General features: G+C 40.7%; 1 protein-coding gene across 1 annotated transcript; it reads right to left on the reverse strand.

The window, feature by feature from the left end:
* Positions 1-18,523: 18,523 nt before the first annotated feature.
* Positions 18,524-23,499, reverse strand: LOC135214817 (uncharacterized). Its single transcript, XM_064249196.1, has 3 exons — positions 23,097-23,499; positions 19,874-20,058; positions 18,524-19,221 (listed from the first exon to the last, which is right to left on the reverse strand). The coding sequence occupies exons 1-3, from the start codon at positions 23,371-23,373 to the stop codon at positions 18,787-18,789; spliced, it is 897 nt and encodes a 298-aa protein (XP_064105266.1). The 5' UTR covers positions 23,374-23,499; the 3' UTR covers positions 18,524-18,786.
* Between the last annotated feature and the right edge of the window lie 667 nt (positions 23,500-24,166).

Below are 24,166 nucleotides of genomic sequence, written 5' to 3' on the forward strand. Positions count from 1 at the left end.
ATTCGGCACTGTCAACAGTAGACACCATCACCCTAATAATATTGTCTTGCCATCTTAGTTATTTTCTTTTCTTAGTTTGATAATATGCAATGAAAATTCACAAGCTTAGAGGTATGAACAATAATGTAAGACTCGGGCATTCCAGTACTGGTGTTTAGGGGAGAAAACACTTATTATGCTTGTCTCGATTCTAATGTACTTTAAATGGCTCTCTCTCTCTCTCTCTCTCTCTCTCTCTCTCTCCTCTCTCTCTCTCTCTCTCTCTCTCTCTCTCTCTCTCTCTCCGCTGTGTTTGTTCTAACTCCACATCATACTATTTCTTTATAGGAACTGGGATGACGCCACTCCTGCCCCTGCAGTTATTTAAGTTGGTGCTTTGTTTAATTAACCGGAATTTTTACATCTGTTCGTGCCAGCTGTGTCATATCAGATCTGCATTGTTAATATGTAGTAGGTACTCGAAGATAACCATATAATCAAATTTCTCAAACCCTGATATGTGCCATGACCCGCTGTAGTCTTGATCGTGAGTTGCCCTGCTTATTTAGCAATATATATTAGTTTTATATACTCACATCTACTCACAACACTTGGCCTTCGCCCTAGTCTGCTCGTTAGTTGTCCCGTGATGACCCATAATCCTCTCTATTTCTCCAACTGTACATTCATATATACGGGATTGAAACATTGAATTAGGAGTTGTGTTGAGAGTTGTGATCCTCTTGATGGCGGTGTGCACCTTACTATACTCTGTTTTTTTTTATCTGTCCATCCCCCTGTGGTGTTTTTGTATGGTAACACTGCGTCCCGGGCTTTAAATAGTTACGCTATTTGTAAGTTTTAGGTAAATAAAAGGATATCTGGGTGTACATTTGCAACTGAAAAGTGTTTTAATAATTTACTATATGCGAATTACACCGTTAATATTCGAAATAGGATATTATTATAATCGTTGAATGTAAGCTAATGTAACTATCTAAAGCCTGGGACGCAGTGTTACCATACAAAAACACCACAGGCTGATGGACAGATGAAAAAAAACAGAGTATAGCTGATTTCTAATTAGAAAGAGATATTAAACCAACTCATATTTAGAGTTAATCTAATGGTTCCGTTGTTTTTCATTTTTTTGACAGACATCTGTTTTTGTATACAGAAGTTGGTAATGTTATCTATTCCTGTCTATTGCTGTACTTGGAGATACTTTTGATAAGATTAAATCACACGAAGTCCATCTGATCAGTGACCAGATGTCTAAGTCTCTTTCTCCCCTCTAGCATATCTTTTTTTATAAATTATTTTTGTATATATGTATATATATATATATATAGATATATATATATTAATATTATATATTATATATATTTATTATTATATAGTATTAAAAAAAAAAAAAAATTATTCGCGTATATGAGGAGATCCCTCTCTCTAAAGAAACGTTGTAATTCTCACATTTCCTCTTTGAAGGTCAATAATTATCCTTGAATTGCTCAAGTCGATGTCTATGATCACGGGAGTCTACTGCAAAATTTCAAGAGGCCGGCATTGGATTAATAATAAAATGTCAGTTGCTAATTGCTGACCACTAATTCTGTTATTTCAGCTGAATTTGAACTTTATTGCAGAATTCTTGCTAAATGTCAATGATTATCATAACTCTTTAAATTTAACATTTTGAAGGGATTTGCCTATCTATTCCCTCTATGGACAGGGTCCGGAAATCTCTTTCCGCCCCTGTTTTCCCTGATAAGTAGACGTTGCATTCAGCTTTTATCAACAAGGGACTGACAATTAGATACAATTTATGCAACTCGCAGTCCTTAACTGTTCCTCGAGGTTAGATTTCAGTGAAACATGTTAATGATGGCTATAATTTGGGGGAAATTATCATCGTTGGACTTAATCATGCAGCCAGCCAACCGCACCTGAATTCTTTCAAGGTGATGTCAATCGCGATTGAATCCATTCGGCGTCATCTGCTGTCTCGCCACGGATTAACGAGTCGAAGTGCCTACGTTATCACAATGCCCACGGCATTTTGCTGCAGAGAGAAAGAGGGAGGTTATATATGGGTTTTTATATTGACATGAACATTGACTTTTAATTATATATATATATATATATATATATATATATATATATATATATATATATATATACATATATATATATATATATATATCGTATCCTCTACATGTTTACTCTTGCTACTGCCTGCCAGTTCATTCAGCTGCGAATGAGCGCAATTAAACATATGCAAAAAAGAAAGAAAAAAAAAAAAACTTCGGTCTAACAACCTCGACAGTAAAGATTAGTTGAGCAAATCGGAAAGCTGTACCACGGTGAAGCCAACTCGCCTAAAGGTATTTGAGTTAGCTGTAGACTTTAGTTTTCATTGAAAGCTTTCAATAGAGTAGGCCTCTTCTACAATATCATTAGCATAAGTTGACTGATTCTCTGAGGTTCTGGTATATCCAGTCTTAGTCTTGTTCACGAGCTTTTGATCGGTATTCGGTTGAACTTGTTTATCTGTTAAAAAGACCGTGTTTTTTTCCCTTTTGATTTTAAAAAGACCCTAGTCTCTCCAAAAGTATTGACTGTGCACTTCAAGTTTATTCGTTCATACCCCTACGTACTTTCATAGAAGTGTCACTTCCAAGGTCACAACGGACTCTTCCCTTGGTAACAGATATCACTTTGCTGACAAAGCGTCAAGCACATCCGCCTTTGTGCACATCTTGGTGGAAAGATGCTAAATGAAGCTTGAAGAATGTGCTTGCGTGACACCTCTCCAAGCAAACAGACACTTTCTTCCCAATCGTTATTATCTGAACTCTTCGGAGGACGTTTATGGCAATGATGAGCATGATGCTAATTGAGTAACGAAACCTAACAGTCTCATACATAAAATAATTAGAAAGCTCCTGTGTAGTATAATTTAATGCGTATCATTTTTTCAGTAACTTTGATTATTATGTTATCATCATTACCACTGCTAACCTTACCATACTACTACTACTACTACTACTACTACTACTACTACTACTACTACTACTACTACTACTACTACTACTACTACTACTACAATTTAAGAGTTTCCAAAGAAATCGTCAGTTTTATATTGTAAAATTTTACGACCTTCGAGTTCTTTTTCAACAACGTACTCGTTGTGCTGAACCATAAATTCGACCTCCGGGAAGAATAAGAAAAAAAAACCCTCGATAAAAACAAGCTGTCTGAAAAAGTTGCACCAGCAACTTCAGCCCCTTTAAAAAAAGTAGTAAGAAGTACGTGCCGTGTTTGATACGCTCCACTTATAGGCATCTGCCGACACTGCTTTCACAGTTTCAAATAATACTGTTTGTGATATGTTTTGTATAATAATATGTATTGTGTAAGAATTCCTGTTTGTTTGAATGCCAGCAATATTTCTTATAGTTCTTACATGCATTCATTCTCTCTCTGTTATAAAATCATTTGCTGGCATGATGACAATGTTAGCAATCTTCCATTGGCTTAGTTGCATCTTGATCGGTTTTTGGAAAATAAAATGTGGGATTGTTTTTGACGAATATATCTATAATATATATATATATATAGACTATATATATAAATATATATATATATATCTATATATAATATATATATACATATATATAGATATATATATATATATATATATATATTCTGATATATATATATATATATATATTATATTAGACCTCACGTGAAAATGAAAGGAGGTACCAAGACTTTCAACTTTTATTCCAAAGTCATCTTCAGTGTACTGAACAATTTTAAGAGAACAACTTATATAAGAAAGCAACATGAGGCCACAAATAATAAAACAAGTCAACAACCTACTTAAGTATGCAAATAAACATTGTTCAAAACAAAAGACATATTTAGCGGAAATATGTAGTTACTAAAATCACAGTATAAAAACTATCTTGTTTGTAAAATCTCTAAACCAAACTTGTTTTCGTGTTTAACTTTTAAATCATAAAGAATAAAACTTTTTAACAATTCGTCCATCTTAAAAAGACCATCGCTCATATTCATGTTATTAAAAGAACTAATGAGACAACCTTCAACTAACAATCTGTCATGCATTGATGAACTTCTAAAAACGACTCTGGCTGAATTCCAGTCTATATAGGGTGTTCAAAATCCCTCACGTGGCAAAAAATGGCACTTGAACCGTTCGCAACCCGTACATTATATTTATGCTGTGTAACTCTCTTACTTAGTTCCTGACCAGATTGTCCAATATAAGGCAAATTACAAACAGAGCAGTTAATTTTGTACACGCCTCCTGTTGTCATCACTGATTTATTACAAAACAATGGATTTTTGACAGATGAAGTATTACTTAAAACAACATTTATATTCAGACATTTCAGGCTACGTACAATTGATAAAAATTCACAGTGGTATGGCAAAACTAAAATATTTTCAATTTCAAAATTACTTGATCTTTCGTGACAGTAAAATGATTTTTTGGCACTTAGGAGGCAACTATCAACAAAATACCTAGATGTTCTTAATTTCCTCGTCTAAGAGTTCAGAATCACAAATTCTATATGCCCGTAAAATCATCCCTGAGAAAACTGTTCGTTTTATCTTGGGGTGATGGCTGGAAAAATTATGAATGAAATATGTCTTTTGTTTTGAACAATGTTTATTTGCATACTTAAGTCGGTTGTTGACTTGTTTTATTATTTGTGGCCTCATGTTGCTTTCTTGTATAAGTTGTTCTCTTAAAATTGTTCAGTATCCTGAAGATGACTTTGGAATAAAAGTTGAAAGTCTTGGTACCTCCTTCTTTCATTTTCACTTGAGGATCTCTTATATACTTCACTCAGGGACCATTGTGGAATTGCAACATATATAATAATAAATTAAATAATTTATATATATATATAAAAAATATAGTATATATATATATATATATATATATATATATATATATATATATATATATATAAAACATATATATAATATATATATATAATATATATATCTATATATATAATATATATATATATATAATGTGTGTGTAACTGAATCACGAAAATTTGGAACGTGATGAATATAGTATAAATAAAGGCAAAATCCACGAAGTGACGCAATTGGTGTTATAACTCCATTGGTTCATTTCCTCTTGGATTTGCCTTTCATATACGTATATATATTATATATTATATAATATATATATAGTATATATATATTAATGATATGTAAATGAAAGCAAATTCAAGAAGGAAAGTGAAACAATGGAGTATACACCATTTGCGTCACTTCGTGGATTTTTGCCCTATTTTTTATATTCATTCACGTTCAAATGTTCGTGCATTCAGTTACCACACAAGCATATTATATATATATATATAATATATATATATATATATATTATATATATATATATATATATATATATTATTTATATTTATGTGTGTGTGTGTGTGTTAAGCTTATTTGTGATTGCTTGCTAAGGCATGAAGAAAACGCTTTGTTTAATGACATAAGAGAAAGCATTGATAATTATTTTCCATGGCATGTTAGAATCATTCATAATAAGAGTCACTCCGATTATAGAGTAAAGTTGTAACATGATTTTTTCAGTGCATGGTCAGAGATGTCAACTCTTCGATCTCGCAATGAGAAGAATCTGGACATTAGTTATCAGTCAATTTATAAGATCTTGAGTTATCTTGTATTATCTCCAGACATCGGAAGAGGTTACGTCTATAAGCCTTACCTATAAACTCTTACATAACGCGCTCACACATGGAAACAGTCTAAAAATATCGGAGTTGTGGTCATTTACGTCCCGATACCTAACTTAGCACACCGTTCGTATCTCAGTTATCTATAGATATAATTCCAACCATTGTTAAGTTTGTCTCTTTTAACAGAGACTGTATCGCTGGATGTTCTTTTTGTCGCAGAATGACGGTTTCAATTCCAATGCAATAAAGTTTTGTCTATGAAATCATAATACATTATACCAACAAAAAGTTTTTATTCTATATTCGGATTCATTTTTCTGTTATTTTCGTCAATTGCCTCGAGAACCTCCTCTATAGTGACGAGAGTTGATTAATCGCATAAAATTCAGGTCGGGAGTGAATTTTAGGCTAAAAATATTATAGCTGAAAAATAACTTTACTTGTCCCATTTGAGTCGTGTACATTATTATTATTATTACTATTATTATTATTATTATTATTATTATTATTATTATTATTATTATTATTATTATTATTATTATTGCTTCTTTTTTGCTGCTAAATTCGTTTTCTTTAAGAACCTTTGTCATCGAAGATGGCGAAACAAAGTTAGCGAGCAAAAAAGTCAGCGCTCGAACAGCTAAAAACTCCATGACGCATCAATTTTCAGACGCTGAAGGTCTAATACCATAAGAAAAAAAAATAGAGTTGCTGTTTGCAGAAAAAAAGGATAATAATCCACTTCAATGCCATTTGAGGGCATTTTTTATTTTTATTTTTTCATTTTTTATTTATTTTATTTTTTTGGCTGAAAAAAATCTTTTTTTTTTTTTTTTTTTTTTTTTTTGTTTTTTTCTTTTTTGCTTGAGGATTTTAATAAGGATTTGTACGCCCAGTATTTTCAAGTCACATTTTGCATTTCATCTTTCCCTCCTCTTGTCTCACTTTCGAAATTCTCTCTCCCACCAAACCCAGACCACTTGAAAAAAAAAAAAAAAAAAAAAGCCCAAGGCCATGTCATTTCCTGAGAGTAAGATGCATGTAAGTCTTGCATGTTATTTCATAGATTTCATCCATATTAGAAACTAAATGATGTTGTGTCGATAAACATTAAAGTTTTTATTAATCTAAATGAGAAGTTTTAGTAAATTTCCTTCGCTTTGGGACTCAGCGACGAGCTGCTGACAATATGAATACGATCTCTATTTTCGATGTTCAGGTCACTTCAAACTGGTCTTGGAGGCATTTCATGATGTCATGTCAGCTTGCTAAATCTGTTCGCAGAAACTGGTTTGGATTCGTAAGCAGTTTCCTTCTTGGTGATAATTGGCAATGCTTTATACCTAGCTTTTTCTTTCTTGTGTCGAATATTCCTTCCATTTGGGGTACCTACATAGTCTGCGAAAGTTTCCATTTTTGATAGGTTAAGAATGAAGGAAATTCGTCTCACACAACCCCACTATTACTGCCTCTTTCAATCCACATTTTTTGCCACCGAAAGGTCGCTTTGTTTCTTTCTCTCTCTTTCTTTGAAGCGTCGATGGCTGCTGTTACACTGAGACCAGAAACTCCTTTCTCTTTCAAGCGCTTTCTAACATCGCCTCATGATTATCATCGTTCCCAAAGCTGTTTGAAACAAAGGGCCTCTTCGTCACTCGATCCAAGCCGACGCTATCTCTTTCTATTTTCCCTGGGACATCTGCAAGTCATCTCCAGCTAGCTTTTATCAATGTCTCATCTACGTAAAGAACTTCATGTAATCGTCCTTATTATATAATTTTTTACTCTGTCCTGATACCTGACACTTATATTACTCCCAAAATATCAGTCTCAAGTTGACGAAATCTTTTCAATGTAGTTTTCACGCCTGTGTAGTGTTACACATCGTACTAGACTTGTGTATAATCATACGTATTTTCGTACGCAATACTCGGTCTATTTGACAGGCGAATCCTAATCGGTCCGTCCATTGTTTGATTTGCATCTATCACTGATACCCAGCTGGATTAAACCTGCACCAAATATTTGATAGATTTAGTTTTGGTCATTCGTTCCATTTTTATTCCGTCCCTTTATATATACTACTCTCGTTTTCGTTAACTACTGTTTCTCTTTATTTACTTGAGTCCCACATCCCTGGATGTATGATGCATTCAATTAAGGAAGCTTCGCTAATCTTGTCATCTGCATATTCTAAGCATGTCGAGTTTCCCTTGTTACCCAAGTCTTAACCTCATCCATCTCCGATACTTTTTTCATCAAGAAATCCAGGAGGAGGGCAAACGGTAACGGTGAAATATCATCCCTTTGTAGCACTCGGTAAGGCCATCTTGGCTGCCAGATCCAACGGTTATTCTGTACAGGTCAGCTGCTCTTAGATGCCTCAGCCATTTTTTTTTTCCTTTTCTTCTTTTAATTCTCTGCATTCTGCCATTTTCCTTGGCGATTTCCCCATCTGTCAATCAATCGACCTGTGAATAATCACTTTTTTTCACATGTGGATTGATTACACACACACACACTATACTAACACTAACAGACTAATGTATTACTATATGCAGAACCTTACAGACCAGATGTATTTCCTTTAAATTTTGTATTATCTCTGAAGTTGTTATATCTAGCACTCTTTGAAAGCAATTACATTCACTAATACCACTGCGAATAGGTATTGGCATAATCTGATGCCCATATACAATATTATTTTTTAGGATGCGTATTATGTTCACGTCGAATTTGTTTTTGGTAAATGTTATTGGTTGATAGGATTCACAGTTCAAGGCACCTTCACTACATTTTTTTTTTTTTTTTTTTTTTTTTTTTTTTTTTTTATAGAAGATACTCCAAACTTACAGTTTTCTGTAGTGTTTATTATACAGGGCGTTTTAGCCCAAATGTTTTCTTTAATCTTTTATATCAGTTAAGTTCAAATACTTTATGAACAATCATTCTGGCCATCCTGCTTGTAAAAAAATTATTTTCATTTAAAAACTTTATAAAATAGTTGCCTTATTTCGGGCATGTGTTGGAGGAATGTTGGAACAGCAGTAAAATGTGAATACCATATATTATTTAGGCCAAAGGCCAAGCGCTGGGACCAACGAGGTCATTCAGTGCTGAAACGTAAATTGACAGTAAAAGTTTGAAAGGTGTAACAGGAGGAAAACCTCTCAATTGCACTGTGAATTAGTTGTTAAGAGAGGTTGGAGAGCAAGGTGTTAGAAAGAGAATATGAAAGGAGGTATAGTTAAAGGAATCAAGGGGATTGCAGCTAGGGGCCGAAGGCACGCTGCAAAGAACCTTAAGTTATGTCACTGACGATCAGATCAGGAATATTCATCATATCCATCCATTCAAAATACTCGTCAGTCATAAGAACAAATCCAGCACCAAGAGAAGAGGGTTAAACAATAATTTATAATAGCCTAACTGTCTCTTATATATTTATATTTTATTACGAGAGATGCCCTGCCATCCTCTGCTGGCGTATGTTTCAAGATGAATCAGAATATACTCAAGGCCATGTAGGGTCAATTAGTAGGTATATTAAATCTGTCCAGTGTTGGAAATTCTTTGCAGTATCAATGTATATGCACTATATCTCTACCAGGTTTTTATGATTTATTCTTGTATAACTATTAATCATAATGTATAAGTGTAATAGGAACCGTCATATAAACGTAAGTCATTTGGTTTTTTGTGTAGATTTTCAAGTCGCCGTTGTTATGATCCTACCAATGGTGTTTGGTACTCTGATGATTAGGCAAATGTAATAACTGGTTACCTTTGATTTATCTAGTTGTTCTTTCATATTTATCATGTAAGGTGAGGTCTAGCGAGGTTCAATGGCAGCCTTGAGAGTCTGAATGTTAAGTAAGAATGTTATGTTAATCATCTGCCATTGCACTGAAGAACAGATGATGTTAGAAAACAACCTCTAAAGGTGCGTCCACACGGTCGAACAATGTCGGCCGGACACACATTGTTACCGTATCATAGGCGAAGCAGGATTACGTCATAATCGGGGAAACGATGGAGGTAGATCTGGCAACAAACAGTGGTACCAAATGAGGTTGTATACCAGTGTTTTTACTCTGCTCACAAGGCAAAGACAGGCAGACAATTGTTAATAGGTAACAATGTTTGTCCGTCGGACATTGTTCGACCGTGTGGACGCACCTTAAGACAGAAATGCATTTATTGAAAAAAATTATCAGCACGAGAACTCACAATGGACCAAGTAACCTGTAGACCAAGATGCAAGAGCAAATTCTATAGTTTCAAGCATGAAAACTTCAGCCCTTACAACAGAAGAATGATCACAGCAGTTTGTGCCGCAAAGTGTTGCCTTTTATCAAAATACGAAACTTCACATTAAAAAGATGAATCATCTGGCAATACAGAAGATTGTTTGTATGGTGTTTTTATGTTGCATGGAACCAGTGGTTATTCAGCAACGGGACCAACGGCTTTACGTGACTTCCGAACCACGTCGAGAGTGAACTTCTATCACCAGAAATACACATCTCTCACTCCTCAATGGAATGGCCGAGAATCGAACCAGCGACCACCGAGGTGGGATGCAAACACCATACCAATCACGCCACCGAGGCGCTACAACAGAGGAATGATCATAGCAGTTGTGCCGCAAAGTTTTGCCTTTTATCAAAATACTTAACTTCACATTAAATAGATGAATCATCTGGCAATACAGAAGTCGGTACAACAAAACTGCTTTATAGTCTCAAAACGATGTTTTGATGCACGGTGCTAACAGGTGTTTCAAAATACGTAAATAAAAGAAAGAAAAAAACTGAGTAAGGATATCAAAGAACAAATATCACAAAATATCGATGGAAAATCATATATTGCATATTGTAAAAACCTGTATCTGTCATATTAGACATTACATTTATTAGAAAATACTTGTAGCCTAGATATTCTGAAAACGGCAATTTGGAACCAAATACTCTCAAGACTTGACTACTGCAATGTTATATACTACGGTCTTCCTAACTACCTACTAAGAAAATTACAAGGAGTATAAAATAAAGCTGTCAGATTAATAAAATGACTACGTTACCATGACAGAATAATCCCAGCACCAATCGAGCTACATTGGCTCTCAGTAAAAGGAAGAATAGAATACAAAATACTTATAATAGTCTAAAGTGCTAAAATATGGTGAACCAACATATCTAAGAAACTGCTTAAGTTTCTTTAGACCTGAAATGAATGTTTGTGATCAGAGATGCAAGTGAAGCACATTGAACAATGCCCACCAAGACTATACAACAAAATACCACCTGAGTGAAGATCATGTAAGAAGAAAGCAAATATAAAAAAGAACTAAAGACTCCTATTCTGCAGGAGCTACAATACTGATGAGAAAACACTAAAAGACAATATAAAATAGATGAGAAGCAACTTATTTTGAAAATATACAAGGGCCTGGCCAGGAAGGGAATCCATTTACACCAAAAATCACAATTTGTCGTAAATTGTATTTTTCCAAACTATACAAACCTGAGGTCCTTTAACATATGGAATGTAATCAGCGGCAGCTGGAACCGGTCGTAAGCTTTGAACAAGGAGGTTCTGTGGTTAACTACTTGTCCGGTAGTCGGGTGTCCCGCCCGGCTGGGAGGTGAAGCTTCACTTTGCTTTAGGCCCAAGAACAGAGTGAGGGGTGGCATGAGGTGGGACTATGTGTAAAGGACCTCAGGTTTGTATAGTTAGGAAAAATACAATTTACGACAAATTGTGATTTGTTCCGACACACGTAATACAAACCCTCGTCCTTTAACATATGGAAGACTCACTTATTCGGTGGGTGGAATCTGAGTCTTAAGAACAGACTGGTGTTCGTCTGACCTTGGTTCCCTCCCTGGTCGTAAGAGCAGAGGGAGGGATCCTAGCCTCTGCCCAGCTGATCAGGGTGTACACTGCAGGATCAGTGGTCAGACCTCTGGACCGGACCAAATTCATAAGAGGGAGGCAAGCGTGCCTCTTATGAATAGCAAGAAAGAACTAGTTCCTACTTCAAGAGCCAAATATAAGGTCATGGGTTTGTCTCTTGTTGGCATCCATTCCCCCCCTTGTTAGGGGAGTGGTGGATAACCGCTCCTATCCCTACTGAAAGGGATAGGACGGAGCTCAGTCGAGTAGCTTACCTGTATCGGCCTCCTGTCCAGCGTAGTGACGACCGCAGCCCTCTGCCCACAGGTAGAGGAGAGGGGGAGAAAGAGAAGCCAGTCACACTCTCATTCACTCGCCCAATCACCCAGTCACACAAGGATACGATGCTGTTCTGTCCACTTGGGAGCTGGGTAAGCTACACAACTTGTTGAGCAGCCACCACGGATCCCAAGGAAAAGGTGTCCAAGGACCTGTGGGCGATATCCCGTAGATAGAAAGATGTGAAGGTGGTCTGGTTGGCTCAAACCCCTGACTTCAGCACCTGTGCCACGGAGAAGTTCTTGCAGAATGCAAGGGTTAGACCAGTACCTCTGACTTCGTGGGCTCTCGGACGAAGGGTACCGGTGTCGTCACTCCTATCCAAAGCGTACGCCTTCCTGATCACCTCACGAAGCCAGAAAGAAAGAGTGTTCTTGGACACCTCCTTGGTAAACCCGGTGCTAACGAAGAGGCGTCGACACTCAGGCCTGAGGTGTCGAGTTCTCTTCAGATAGCGCCGTAGTGCCCTCACAGGGCAAAGCAGCATCTCATCCGCATCATCGTCGGTGAAGTCCTTCAGGGAAGGGATCGTGAATGACTCGAACCGGTCGTCAGGGACCGAAGGGTTCTGAGTCTTCGCTACGAAATACGGGACGAAATCGAGCGTCACAGATCCCCATCCCCTCGTGTGCTTAACATTGAAGGAAAGACCATGAAGTTCCCCCTACTCTCTTCGCCGATGCCAGGGCCAGCAGAAAGACGGTCTTGGGGGTCAGATCCCTGTCTGACGATTCCCAGAGTGGCTCGAAGGGTCTTCGAGTCAAACTTCTATGGAACGAGAGTCACGTCCCACCCTGGGGGCCTGAGTTCCCTAGGTGGACAAGACCTCTTGAAGCTCTTCATCAAGAGGGAGATCTCCATGGAGGTGGAGATGTCCACTCCCCACAGCTTAAGGACTAGGGCCAGGGCAGTTCTGTAGCCTTTCACTGCAGAGACGGAGAGGAGCTTCTCTCGGCGAAGGAAGATGAGGAAATCCGCTACCTGCTGAAGAGTGGCTCTGAGAGGAGAGACCATGTCCACGACACCAACCACAGAAGACTGACCACTTCCCCTGGTACACAGCTGCAGAGGACTGCCTGAGGTATCCCGCCATCTCTGTTGCTGCTCGACGAGAAAAGCCTCTAGCTCGCAAGAGATGGTGGATAACAGCCAGCCATGAAGACACAGGGACCGAACCGATCGGTGGTACCGTTCCACGTGTGGCTGGCACAGGAGGTTGTGCCAGTGGGGAATCTCTCTCGGTGCTTCGGCGAGAAAAGCCAGCAGGTCCGGATACCAAACAGCCAGAGGCCATTTGGGTGCCACCAGAATCATCCGAAGATTCGCGGTGACTATAACTGGTTCACTTAAGGTAGATTCTTGGGTGATCCCTATGCCTACGAGACGTTAGTTTGGCGGCCGCTGATTGGCTGGGAGCTGCCTACCTCCCAGTACCAGCCAATCAGCGGCCACCAAACAAACGTCTCGTCAGAATAAGGCTCATACGAGAATCTACCTTAAGTGAATCAGTTATAGCACCCTGCTGATCACCTTGCAAATCAGACAGAATGGGGGAAAAGGCGTACATGAAGAGGTTGTCCCACGAATGTTGAAGAGCGTCCTCTGCAGCTGCCATGGGTCCGGCACAACTGAGTAGAAAACCTCGAGTTTTCTGTTGTGCCGGGTGGCGAACAGATCCACGACTGGGCGCCCCCACAGGTTGAAGAGCCTTTCTGCCACATCTGGGTGCAGGGACCATTCAGTCACTATCACCTGATTCCGACGGCTGAGCTTGTCTGCCACTGCATTCCTCTTGCCTGGAATGCATCGGGCCGACAGCTCTACCGAGTGAGCTACCGCCCACTCGTGTACCTGCATCGTCAACTGGTGCAACGGGAGGGACACTAGGCCCCCCTGTTTGCTGGCGTATGCCACTACAGTGGTGTTGTCGCTCATCAACACCACTGGGTGTCCCATCACCCGTTCCTGGAACTCTTGGAGAGCGAGGAACACTGCCTTGAGCTCCAGGACGTTGATGTGAAGGTGCTTGTCGTGATGGTCCCACAAGCCTGCAGCCAGTAACTCTTCCAGGTGTGCGTCCCATCCCTCGGTCGACGAGTCTGAGAACAGCAGCATCTCCGGGGGGGGGAGTGCAGCCAACAGGCTAGGTCCTGCCTCACCTCCTCCGTGAGAGACACGGGGAAGTACGGTGGGTCTCTTGCCTGTGACCAACTCTCCTTTAGCCTCCACTGAAGAGACCGCAGGTGAAGATGCCCATGAGGAACTAACTTCTCGAGAGACGACAGGTGACCGATCACGACCTGCCAATGCTGAGCGGGCTGATCCGCTAGTCTGCGGGGACGACTCGCCCTGCTACTGTATCGATCAGCATGCCCAGGTATTTCATCCTCTGCTTGGGCTCGAGATCTGACTTCTTGAAGTTATCCACGATCCCAAGATCATGGCAGAACTCGAGGAGTCGATCGCTGTCCTGTAGCCAATCGTCGAGATACCTCAGAAGACGTATCCCTTCCGAACGGGCCCAAGCCGACACCAGAGTGAACACTCGCGTGAACACCTGTGGGGCGGTTGAGAGACCGAAACAAAGTGCCCTGAATTGGTACACCGTCCCGTCGAGGATGAAGTGGAGGTACTTCCTGGAGGACTGGTGGATGGGTATCTGGAAATACGCATCCTTCAGGTCCACAGACAGCATGAAGTCGTTCTCCCTGATGGAATCGAGCACTGAGCGTGTCGTTTCCATCGTGAACTGAGTCTGGCAAACGAATCGGTTCAAGGGAGAGAGATCTATCATCGAGTGCCAGCCCCCTGATGACTTCTCCACAAGGAAAAGTCGGCTGTAGAAGCCAGGTGACTGATCCTGTACGATCTCCACAACTCGCTTGCTCAGCATGGCTTCCACTTCTTGCCAAAGCGCTACGTCCCTGGCAGAACCGGGAACGTACGTCTTTAGATGGACCGGGTTGGAGGTAAGGGGTGGCTGCGACTCGAAGGGTAGTGATATCCGTCCCGAAGGATATCCACTATCAAGGTCTCGGCTCCGTAGCACTGCCAAGTTGCCCAATGGCTCGCCAGGCAACCCCCACTTCCGGCAGCAGGTGAGGGGGAACGCCGTCCCTAGCGTTTCCCCTTCTTCAACTTCTTCCCGGATCCTCCTCTGGAGAAGGAAGACGGAGGAGGGCTGACGGTCACTCCTTACAGAGGAAGTGGAAGGCTGGATCTTTCTTCTCGGCTTCAACGAAGCCATCGTCTTAGCCGCAGAGGAAGCGCTAGCTGAGCTCTTTGGCTTAGCCACAGTAGCTCGAGGCTGCCCAGTCACTTTCGAGACTGCCTGGTGGACTAAGCGGTCACTGTCCTCAGTGCGCCGCTGCTCCACTGCAACGTCCACCATCTCTCTAGGAAACAGAATGGAGGAATCCAGCACAGGTCCGTTTCTCAGACCCAAAGCTGCCTCACGCCCTGCCAACCTGGTCACTCAAGTGAGGACTGCATCCTGACGTCTCAGGATGCCTGATGGGCCAGGTAGGAGATAACCCTACCTCCAGACTGGCACAGTCTCCCAAAAGCCGGGTCTCCTTCGGGAGTGATGTTTCCTGAGGAGGCCGCGACCTTGGACACTGTGAGGGACCACAGGTCCAGCCAGGAGACTGCTTGGAATGCTGCCATGGCAGTCGACTCCAACGCCAATGCCTCTTGCAGGTGTTGAAGAGACACACCCGGAGTTAGCCTAGCCAGCTCCGGGTTAACCTGTTTGGGCGGCAGCGGGCCCTCCAGCCTAGATGTAGGCTTGGAGGGCGGGAGCACCGATCCTTCCCCGAGGTCATTGTGCTGACGAATCAGCACGATGACCTCTGCAAAAGACCTCTAGATCTCGAGAGTGACTGCGTCCTGAGGGGATGGACCGTCAAGTCCATCCAGGGAGAACGCCTCCCGAGACCCTCCTCCTTCCACAGGAGGAACCATGGCAAACCCCTCTTGGTCTCCTCCAACCACTTGGGCGTACGATCTGATCCCAAGACTGTGCCAGGTTCGTAGGCCCTCGGAGAGGGACTGTGAGAAGCGCACTCCTCACGGTCGCTCCTGATCGCCTTGCTCCTCCAGGTGTAGCCCAAGGAGGTTGAAGGGATAGGAGGGTAAGACCTGAGGCTTCCCCCCGCCCACCGGCAGAACCGGTGCGCTGAGGGGGCTGCAGGCGATTGCCAACCCACGGTGACAATCGAGCTGCAGGCCTAGCGCGGTCTCCCTGGGGAGAACCGCTGGACCGAGAACGGTAGCGATGGTCCCGAGCGTTAGGAGAGCTGCTACCAGTCACCCTATCCGTCCGGTCCCGGTGGGAGCGACAGTCAGGGGACCGGCAGAGTCCACTGTCACAGTGGGAGCGTGGCCCGTCCTCACGGCGCGTCACGCTTGGCTGGTCCTGGCGACCGGGGGGACCTCTTCCTCGCCTCAACCCGCGCACGGTTTGGGGGGGATCGTTGCATCAACCCTGGGAACCGGCGGATTGCCACGAGAGCGATCGCTGGCCTGGTGGGAGTCGCCTGAGCGACTGCCACCAGTCTTCCGCTCCATGCCTGGGTCCTGGTGGCGAGCTGCCTCGGCTGCCTGGACCCTAGCTGCATGGTCACCCGCGGGCGACCGTACACTCAATACCTCTCGCGAACGAGCGGCCAAGACTGTACCTGGCGTCGAGGGAGACCATCTGGCACCAGGCGAGGAGGTGCCGGTGTTAACCGGTACCCCTCTAGTCCCCCGTCTTCTTCTTCCTAGACAGGCCCCGTTCCCGAAGGAACAGGAGGACCAGTGGAAGCCCCAACTATCACACCGGAGTGGGACAGACCCTTAAAGGTCTCTGAGCGAGACTTCTTTGGGGGGGGAGGAGGCAACCTTCTTCTTCCTCGGGTGTGGGGCCTTGGAAGTCGAAGGGGAAGAGGCGGCTGCAGACGACGAATACACCTTCTTCTTCTTCGACAGGTTCCTCAGGACCAGCGTCAAGTCCTCCATCCAGGACGGAGCTGGAGCAGTTGCCGAAGCAACAGGGTCCAGCTGCACCTGTCCAGAGGTACCTGCGGCGGCGGGGTCAGCAACACCACAGGCTGGAGCGACGACGGCAGGAACTGGTACAGGAGCGGCAGCAATGGGAACTGATGGCGGTACAGGAGCTAGCATCATCACCGGTACTGGCGGCAGGTCAAGCGGAGAGCTCTTGGGACACAGAAAGTCAGTGTCTCGGGCGAGAGCACCAAAACCAGGCAGCGGGGTGACCTCCCTCCTCGGCAAACCTGGCAGCGGAGCCTGGACTGCAGCCGTCGGGGTAACCGTAGCCACATGCTGCATATACACCAGGTGGGGAGGAGCAGCGTAACCTGGCGTCGACGTCTCTGGTCCATGGGTGACCGGCCTCGATCCACACACTGCTAGGTGGTACAGCAGCCCCTGAATGCTCGGTGTCCCCGGGAGCCCAAGAGAGTACCAGACCTGTCTGAGATCATCACCCGCGGCATGTTCACCTGAGGAAGGAAAGGTCGGGTTAATGGGGTGGGTCGCCCAGGGGTGGGAATCTCCCACCCCGAGCGAAAGGAAGACCCCGAATACAGCTGAATACCGAGGTGCCGCGCGCCCTCCTCCACACTCAACTGGTCAAGTGAGGAGAAGGACTGCGACACACCCCCTGAAAGGGAAGGAGCCATACGCAGGAGCTGAGACGGAGGAAGGAAAGAGGAAGACATGTCCGTAACCAGAGGAGTTGCTGGAGAGCCCTCCGACGACTCCTTGGCCGGCTTACGCGCCTTCTTCCTCCCCCTGTAATGCTCCCCCGACCACAATACACATAAATCACATGGCTCGGTGCGAGAGCATTCACGCCCTCGACACCGAGTACATAAATCATGAGGGTCTACCTCCACAAGAGACCTAAAGGCTCCACACCAGTGCACAACTCAGTAAAAGGGAAAGTTGAGAAAAAATGTTTCTTAATGAAGTATCCAAGCATACAACAACAGCGGGCAGAGCGGCGAAGAGCACGTCTGGTTCCGAAGGCGGCCGAAAGCAAAGTGAAGCTTCACCTCCCAGCCGGGCGGGACACCCGACTACTGGACTAGCAGTTAACTACCGAACCTCCTTGTTCAAAGCTTACGACCGGTTCCAGCTGCTGCTGATTACATTCCGTAAGTTAAAGGACCAAGGGTTTGTATTACATGTCAGAACAAATTGGTGATTGTGGCTAGATTCATCATGGATGAAATACATATTCTATTTACTGATGTAATCATCTCACTTTACCTTTTCTTAAACTGACCAATAGTAAAATAAGTTTGTTAACTGTATGAACTTATCAAGCAATCAGAATTTTGTCACAGGTATATACGACTCTTCCTTACATTGATTTTTTCAAAAAATGAAATTTGAACCATTTGCCTTTCATGAAGTCTCATGATCCATTAAATCATCAAGACTCAAAATCAGAAGAAAATTTACACTAGACATGCATACCCTTATTAACACTATATCATAAAGAATGTATCAAACAATATATCTCAGGATAATCAAACACAGTGGTAAGTAGGGGAAATATAAATTAAAGTATGATAAAGTCACTATCAAATATATACAGACACTTTTAACAATCTCTTGAGTGTTAAACACCATACAGAGCTATTAATTGCAAAGTACCTCTAAAAAACTGCAACCACAGTCACTTCAAAACAACTTATCTAAAAACACATAACTCTTCTGCATATGATAATACCTTGTATAAAATCTTAGTGCTATAAAAAGGGTTGTACATTCAATCTGAGCTCAGAAAGATATTAAAAATTTGTTATTTTTTTTCATTAAACTCTGCAATACACTGAGTTATATGTGCCATCAATGACTGTTGTTTCTCCTCTGGGCATCTTCTCACTGAAGCTGTGACAAATTTTCCAAAAGCTTCAGTAACTTCAGCTACCTTTTTCTCTTGATTCATACACAACTTTGCTCTCTTAGCTGCCGAAGTTCCCATTCTGGAACTACTTCTAGATATTACATTATCACACCCTCTGTCAATACCCACAGACAATGAAGACCTGACAGCAGATGGTTCTACAGAAGTTCTATTGTCAGTACTGCTACTGGCACTCCATTCACCACCAATGCGAAGTTCATCTTCCGTTTCTTGGTACTGCTGTTGTAATTCATTCAAACTAGACAGATTTCCAACTGGTGCTCTAGTTCTGGAACCCTCAATTTTAACTGAAACTGGATTTGCTCCCTCCTGCAACAAAACAAGAAATTACTGCATAAGCCAGTTTGAACTATTACTGACACTCTTTTAAATTCTAATGAGCAATTATGGTAATGTTGGAGATCACTCAATAAGAAAATCAGTTTAACATTCTACATAAAATAATAAGTTTATTGAAGAATATATCAAAATTTGAATGGAACAACCTGTGACACCTTGTAAGTGTTCTCAGTGTGGTGCCAGAATATCTTACATTGCAACAAAGGATTCTATACTAAGGAAAGGAGCATGTTAATGAAGGATAATCACATTTATAATTGATGTTTGGCATTTACCTATAATGCAGACTTTTGAGTTTATAAAAGGGAACCAGAAATTAAAATTACCTTTCATTATGTATGAAAAAGGCTTTGAAATAGACAATTTACACAAAGACAGTTGTGTCATAGTTTTGGATCTCTAACAGTTGGTAAGATTCATCCCAAATAAAAATCCTTAAAGAAAGCATAAAATCATACCAGATTTGGAATAACTCACTTGCATTACTGTCTTCAGCATAAAATGCAAAAAACAATTTCAATTCCATATTATGCTATATATATGTGTGTGTGAACTTTTAATGAGTAATGATATGTATATAATAATTACAAAAAAATAAACAAAATAAAACAATTTAATTTACCCCAGGCAGAGGGACATTTGCCTGAATACTTTTCTTCAATGAATCCACCAAGAAAAGCATCCGATTGAAGTGAACCCACTTGGACTCATATGGCTCCTCACTTGGCTGACGTCTACGCTCATTTACTTTCCTAACTTCACGAACAAAAAATGTTCTCAAGTTCCTGAATTTCCTCCAAACATCTTCTGCAAAAAATTATTACAAAATTTTTTAAAACCTAATTACAGGTAAAATATTTTCAAAAATTGCTATTGACTAATACATACAGGCATGGGAATTTTTTTTGCTTAAAATTTAAAAAGCCAATTACTTCAGATATAATATTAATACTACTTGTTTTGTAACATATATCTTATATCTCTGAAAAAAAGAATCAGAAAAAAAATTAACCTTAATAGTTAAATTTTGCAAAAAAATTAATTTCTTCTTTCCACCATGCATCATAGCTTGGTGATTTGCAATGGCCACACACCAACACGTACAATACTATATCTTGCTATCATATGTAAACATATCCTAATAGCCAGGGGTATAAAGTCTATTCTATCACTTCAATGACCTGACCTTCCTAATCTTACAAAACTTAAGGTACCGAACTCACTAGACCCCTACAGTTAGCTACCGACTATGAAGGTAAGGTTCGCCAAACATCAAACCCAATGGTTCAGCATACAACTTCCTAGGTTAACCAAATACCAAACCCAATGCTTTCCAAACAACTTTCTACAAGTTTAGTTCTAGCTGTGACCACATTATGGAATGATTCTCCTAGTTATGTAACAAATCATAGAAACACCATTATGTAGTTCAAAAAGGCTTCACATGCTTTCTTGTTTGTCAGACTCACATGAACTACACTCTAAAATTCAAGTGTCTAATCTTCTAAGTTTATTGTTATTCTCTACAACACAAGTTTTAATTGCTCATGCAAAATTCTTCTGAGAGCACAAAAGAACTTACTACATTAAATACACAAGCTACAACATTACATGTGCAATATTACATGTGTTGCTGTAGCACCTGTCAATACAAGCAGGACTTAAGGGGAAAGGTCCAGTAAAAAAAACAAAAAGAAAATCAATAACCCAATTGAAGGAGGTGTCACAATTCTAAATTATCTGTGGGCTTGGGATGGTCTAAGAATAATTTCAATATCAGATATTGTCCCATATGACTATATCCCCCTTAGTGCTTTGTTTGGAAGATTTCTACAAAGAAAAAACACATCTCAAAGTTGATGGAAAAATTCAAGACAGCATTTCATTGTTGTAGGGAAACCCTATGTGTCATATATATTTCAGTATGGCAAATGCATTATCTCAATAAATTCTAATACATAGTTTAAGAAATTTTTTTTATTGTAAAAACCTACAGAAACAGCCAGTACGACAGCCTATTATTGGTTGGTGTTTTATAATTATGTATTTGTAATTGTTTACACTGTGATGACATTTTCAGTGAACAATCTCCAGGACTGTACCAGTTGCATTTCCCATCTAACAAAGTCTGTTGCAACTTGAGAATTCACTGCACAGCATAATTTGTTCCAAAGCAGTTTTTTCATTTAATATGTAACAATTTTTGTTAATTTGCATTAGTGGTGGCATCATGACTCTTCCTTCCATTGCTTTTAGGTTTTGTGTTGTCTGGAGAATAAATGGAGCAAAAACTTCTTATATCTTTGCTTTTAAAGTTTTCAGCAAATCAAGAAAAGGCAATTTAAAGAAAACAACTAAAATAGCTCTTGCTTGCCAATCTACAAGGAAGAACACACTCCCATTTATTTAAATACAAGCACTGACCTTGGCTTCCATCTTGGTCAACAAAAAATTATCCTAAAAGTGATAATTCAACAAGGATACAGCCCAAACTAATGTATAATTTGGCAACATGCCCTGACCCAGACAAGGGGGCTTTGCCCACAATGGAACCCACAAAATTTGATAGTGTGGCTGCATCCCCTGTCTGGCCAGGAAGGGTATGTTTCCCTGGACTGGTAAAGTTATTTTTGGAGGTTTACACTCACTACACCATTTGTTGATTGTATGATTACATCAACAGATACACCCATTGCATGCTGTTCTACATCCACCACATCTTTTGGGTCAGGATAAATAAAATATCAGTAAATGTAAAGGAAGACAGCTGCACAAAGATATAGGCAGTCTATACAATTTCTTGACTGAAGAATACAGAAAATGGTGTATATAATGTGGTACAGCAGTACAGGAGAGATAGGGATAGGTAGTTTGAGAAAAATAAAATGAACTTTCTCCATGTTTTGTACCAGTCCCTCAGGGATGAACATAGTACAAATAAACAAATGAGAGTAAATTTCTCACTATTTTGGAGTTTTTGGTAAATTTTTCATATGATCTCACCTGTACTGTATCATAAACACCATTTTCTATACTTCAGTAAAAAAAAAATATATATTTTTTGTGGCCGTCTACTTTACAAATGCCAAGATATCTAGTACTAAGCTGTCTATGTTATCAACTTCTGTTTCCCACTGAAAGGAAGCCCTTACCATCAATAGCCCATAAGAAGTTTCTGGTGATTTACCAAAAAAAATTCTGTTGACATACTAGCATACAGCTGCCAGTGGGGAGAGGTTGTAGTCACTTAGCCTAACTAGGCTAGGTAACCCTTCCAGTTGGAATTGAAATTACACATAAAATTTAAGACAAAGGCCAAGTGCTAGGATCTAAGAGGTCATTTAGTGCTGAAAGCGAAATTATGACCTAATGGAGGTCTTAAAGGTGTAACAGGAGGAAAACCCACAATTTTACTAGGTACCTACCTAGTTTGAAACCATTGTTGGGAGAGGGTGGAGTAAGATGGAGGAAAGAAAATATGGAAGGATGTACAGTAAAATCAATTAAATGGGTTCCACCGAGAGGCCAATGGGACACAGGAAAGAACCTTGTGTGGGTTAACACGTCCTAGGCTTCAGTGCACCGTAGTAGACTGACTACAGGTAACCACTCAGTTGGAAATATCAAATTTACATAAGAGAAAATGTCAGAACAAAATAATTCATCAGTTTTGACGGAATGACAACAGTGTAGATTTAAATAGGTTAACCTATGCTTTGATCTATTTCTAGGAACTACCTACCTACCTACTACCTAGTACTAGGTAGTAGGTAGTAGCTAGGCTACTACTACCTAGTAGTATATAGGCTACCTAGGTAGTTTAGTAGGTCACCATTTCACCTTACCTGGAGACAGTACAAAATCATCCTCAAATCCCGATTCTCTCTTTATAATAGCGGCAATATCTTCGACTTTACGCCTTTTAAGCATGGGCTTTGTAAAATGAGGGTGGTTTGGGTCCCAAAGAAGCCTGTTTGCTCTAATATAATATATTAACATTTCTTCCATCAAGGATGTCCACAGAGGTCTAATTTCATTAACACCGTCGTCATTTGCTCTTCTTTCTGGTGGTGCGGGATTCCTTTCAAAGTGAGGGTTTATTGGTCCCGATTCCGCTGCCATAATGTAATATTACACACTGCAAAATTCAATAAACACTTGTCAAAATGCTGCGTAAACGGAAATTCAAGAAGACAGCTGTACTTGTTTTCGTAATGTCAAGTCAACAGTTGTATAATGTAAATATTACTACCACTGATCTTCAAAAGCGACAAAAGTAGAAAGTAATGCTAATAGTGTGCCATCTTACCCCTCTCAAAATGTTCACAACCACCTGCACCATTTTGGCGAGAAGTTATTAATTAATTACATAAAAGACAATATTTAAGCCTTGTAAACATGGGGTCCTTTACTTATGGTATATATCGAAGATATTCCTTGTAATATGTGTAAACATATCAATTGAATTAATTTTAAAAGTTTGTGTAGTAAGACGCAAGAAGGGGACCCGAGTTATTATTATGATATTGTATAATATAAATATAAAATTTTTTGAAGCTTTCTAAACAGGCATATCTTGAAGATATGCCTGGAAATATGTAAACGTATTGTACAATGTCACAGTTATTAAATTGCTTTTAAAGTTTTGTGTAGGAAGAAGCAGGCATGAGATGAGTGATTTATTATATATAATGTGTTTAATAAAATATTTAAGCTTTGTAAACAGAATTCCTTTAACTGTGGTATATCTTGTATATACGCTTAGTGATATATGTAAACGTATCGTATAGTATAACCAGTAATCAATTCATTTTAACATTATTGTGTAAGAAGAAAATGAAGGGGGAGCTTCATTCATCCAACAATGAATATGACACAGTCACCAGTCAGCTGTTCGGGAGACCAACGTGACTGG

Source organism: Macrobrachium nipponense, chromosome 46, assembly GCF_015104395.2.
Source record: "Macrobrachium nipponense isolate FS-2020 chromosome 46, ASM1510439v2, whole genome shotgun sequence".
Lineage (NCBI taxonomy): Eukaryota > Metazoa > Arthropoda > Malacostraca > Decapoda > Palaemonidae > Macrobrachium > Macrobrachium nipponense.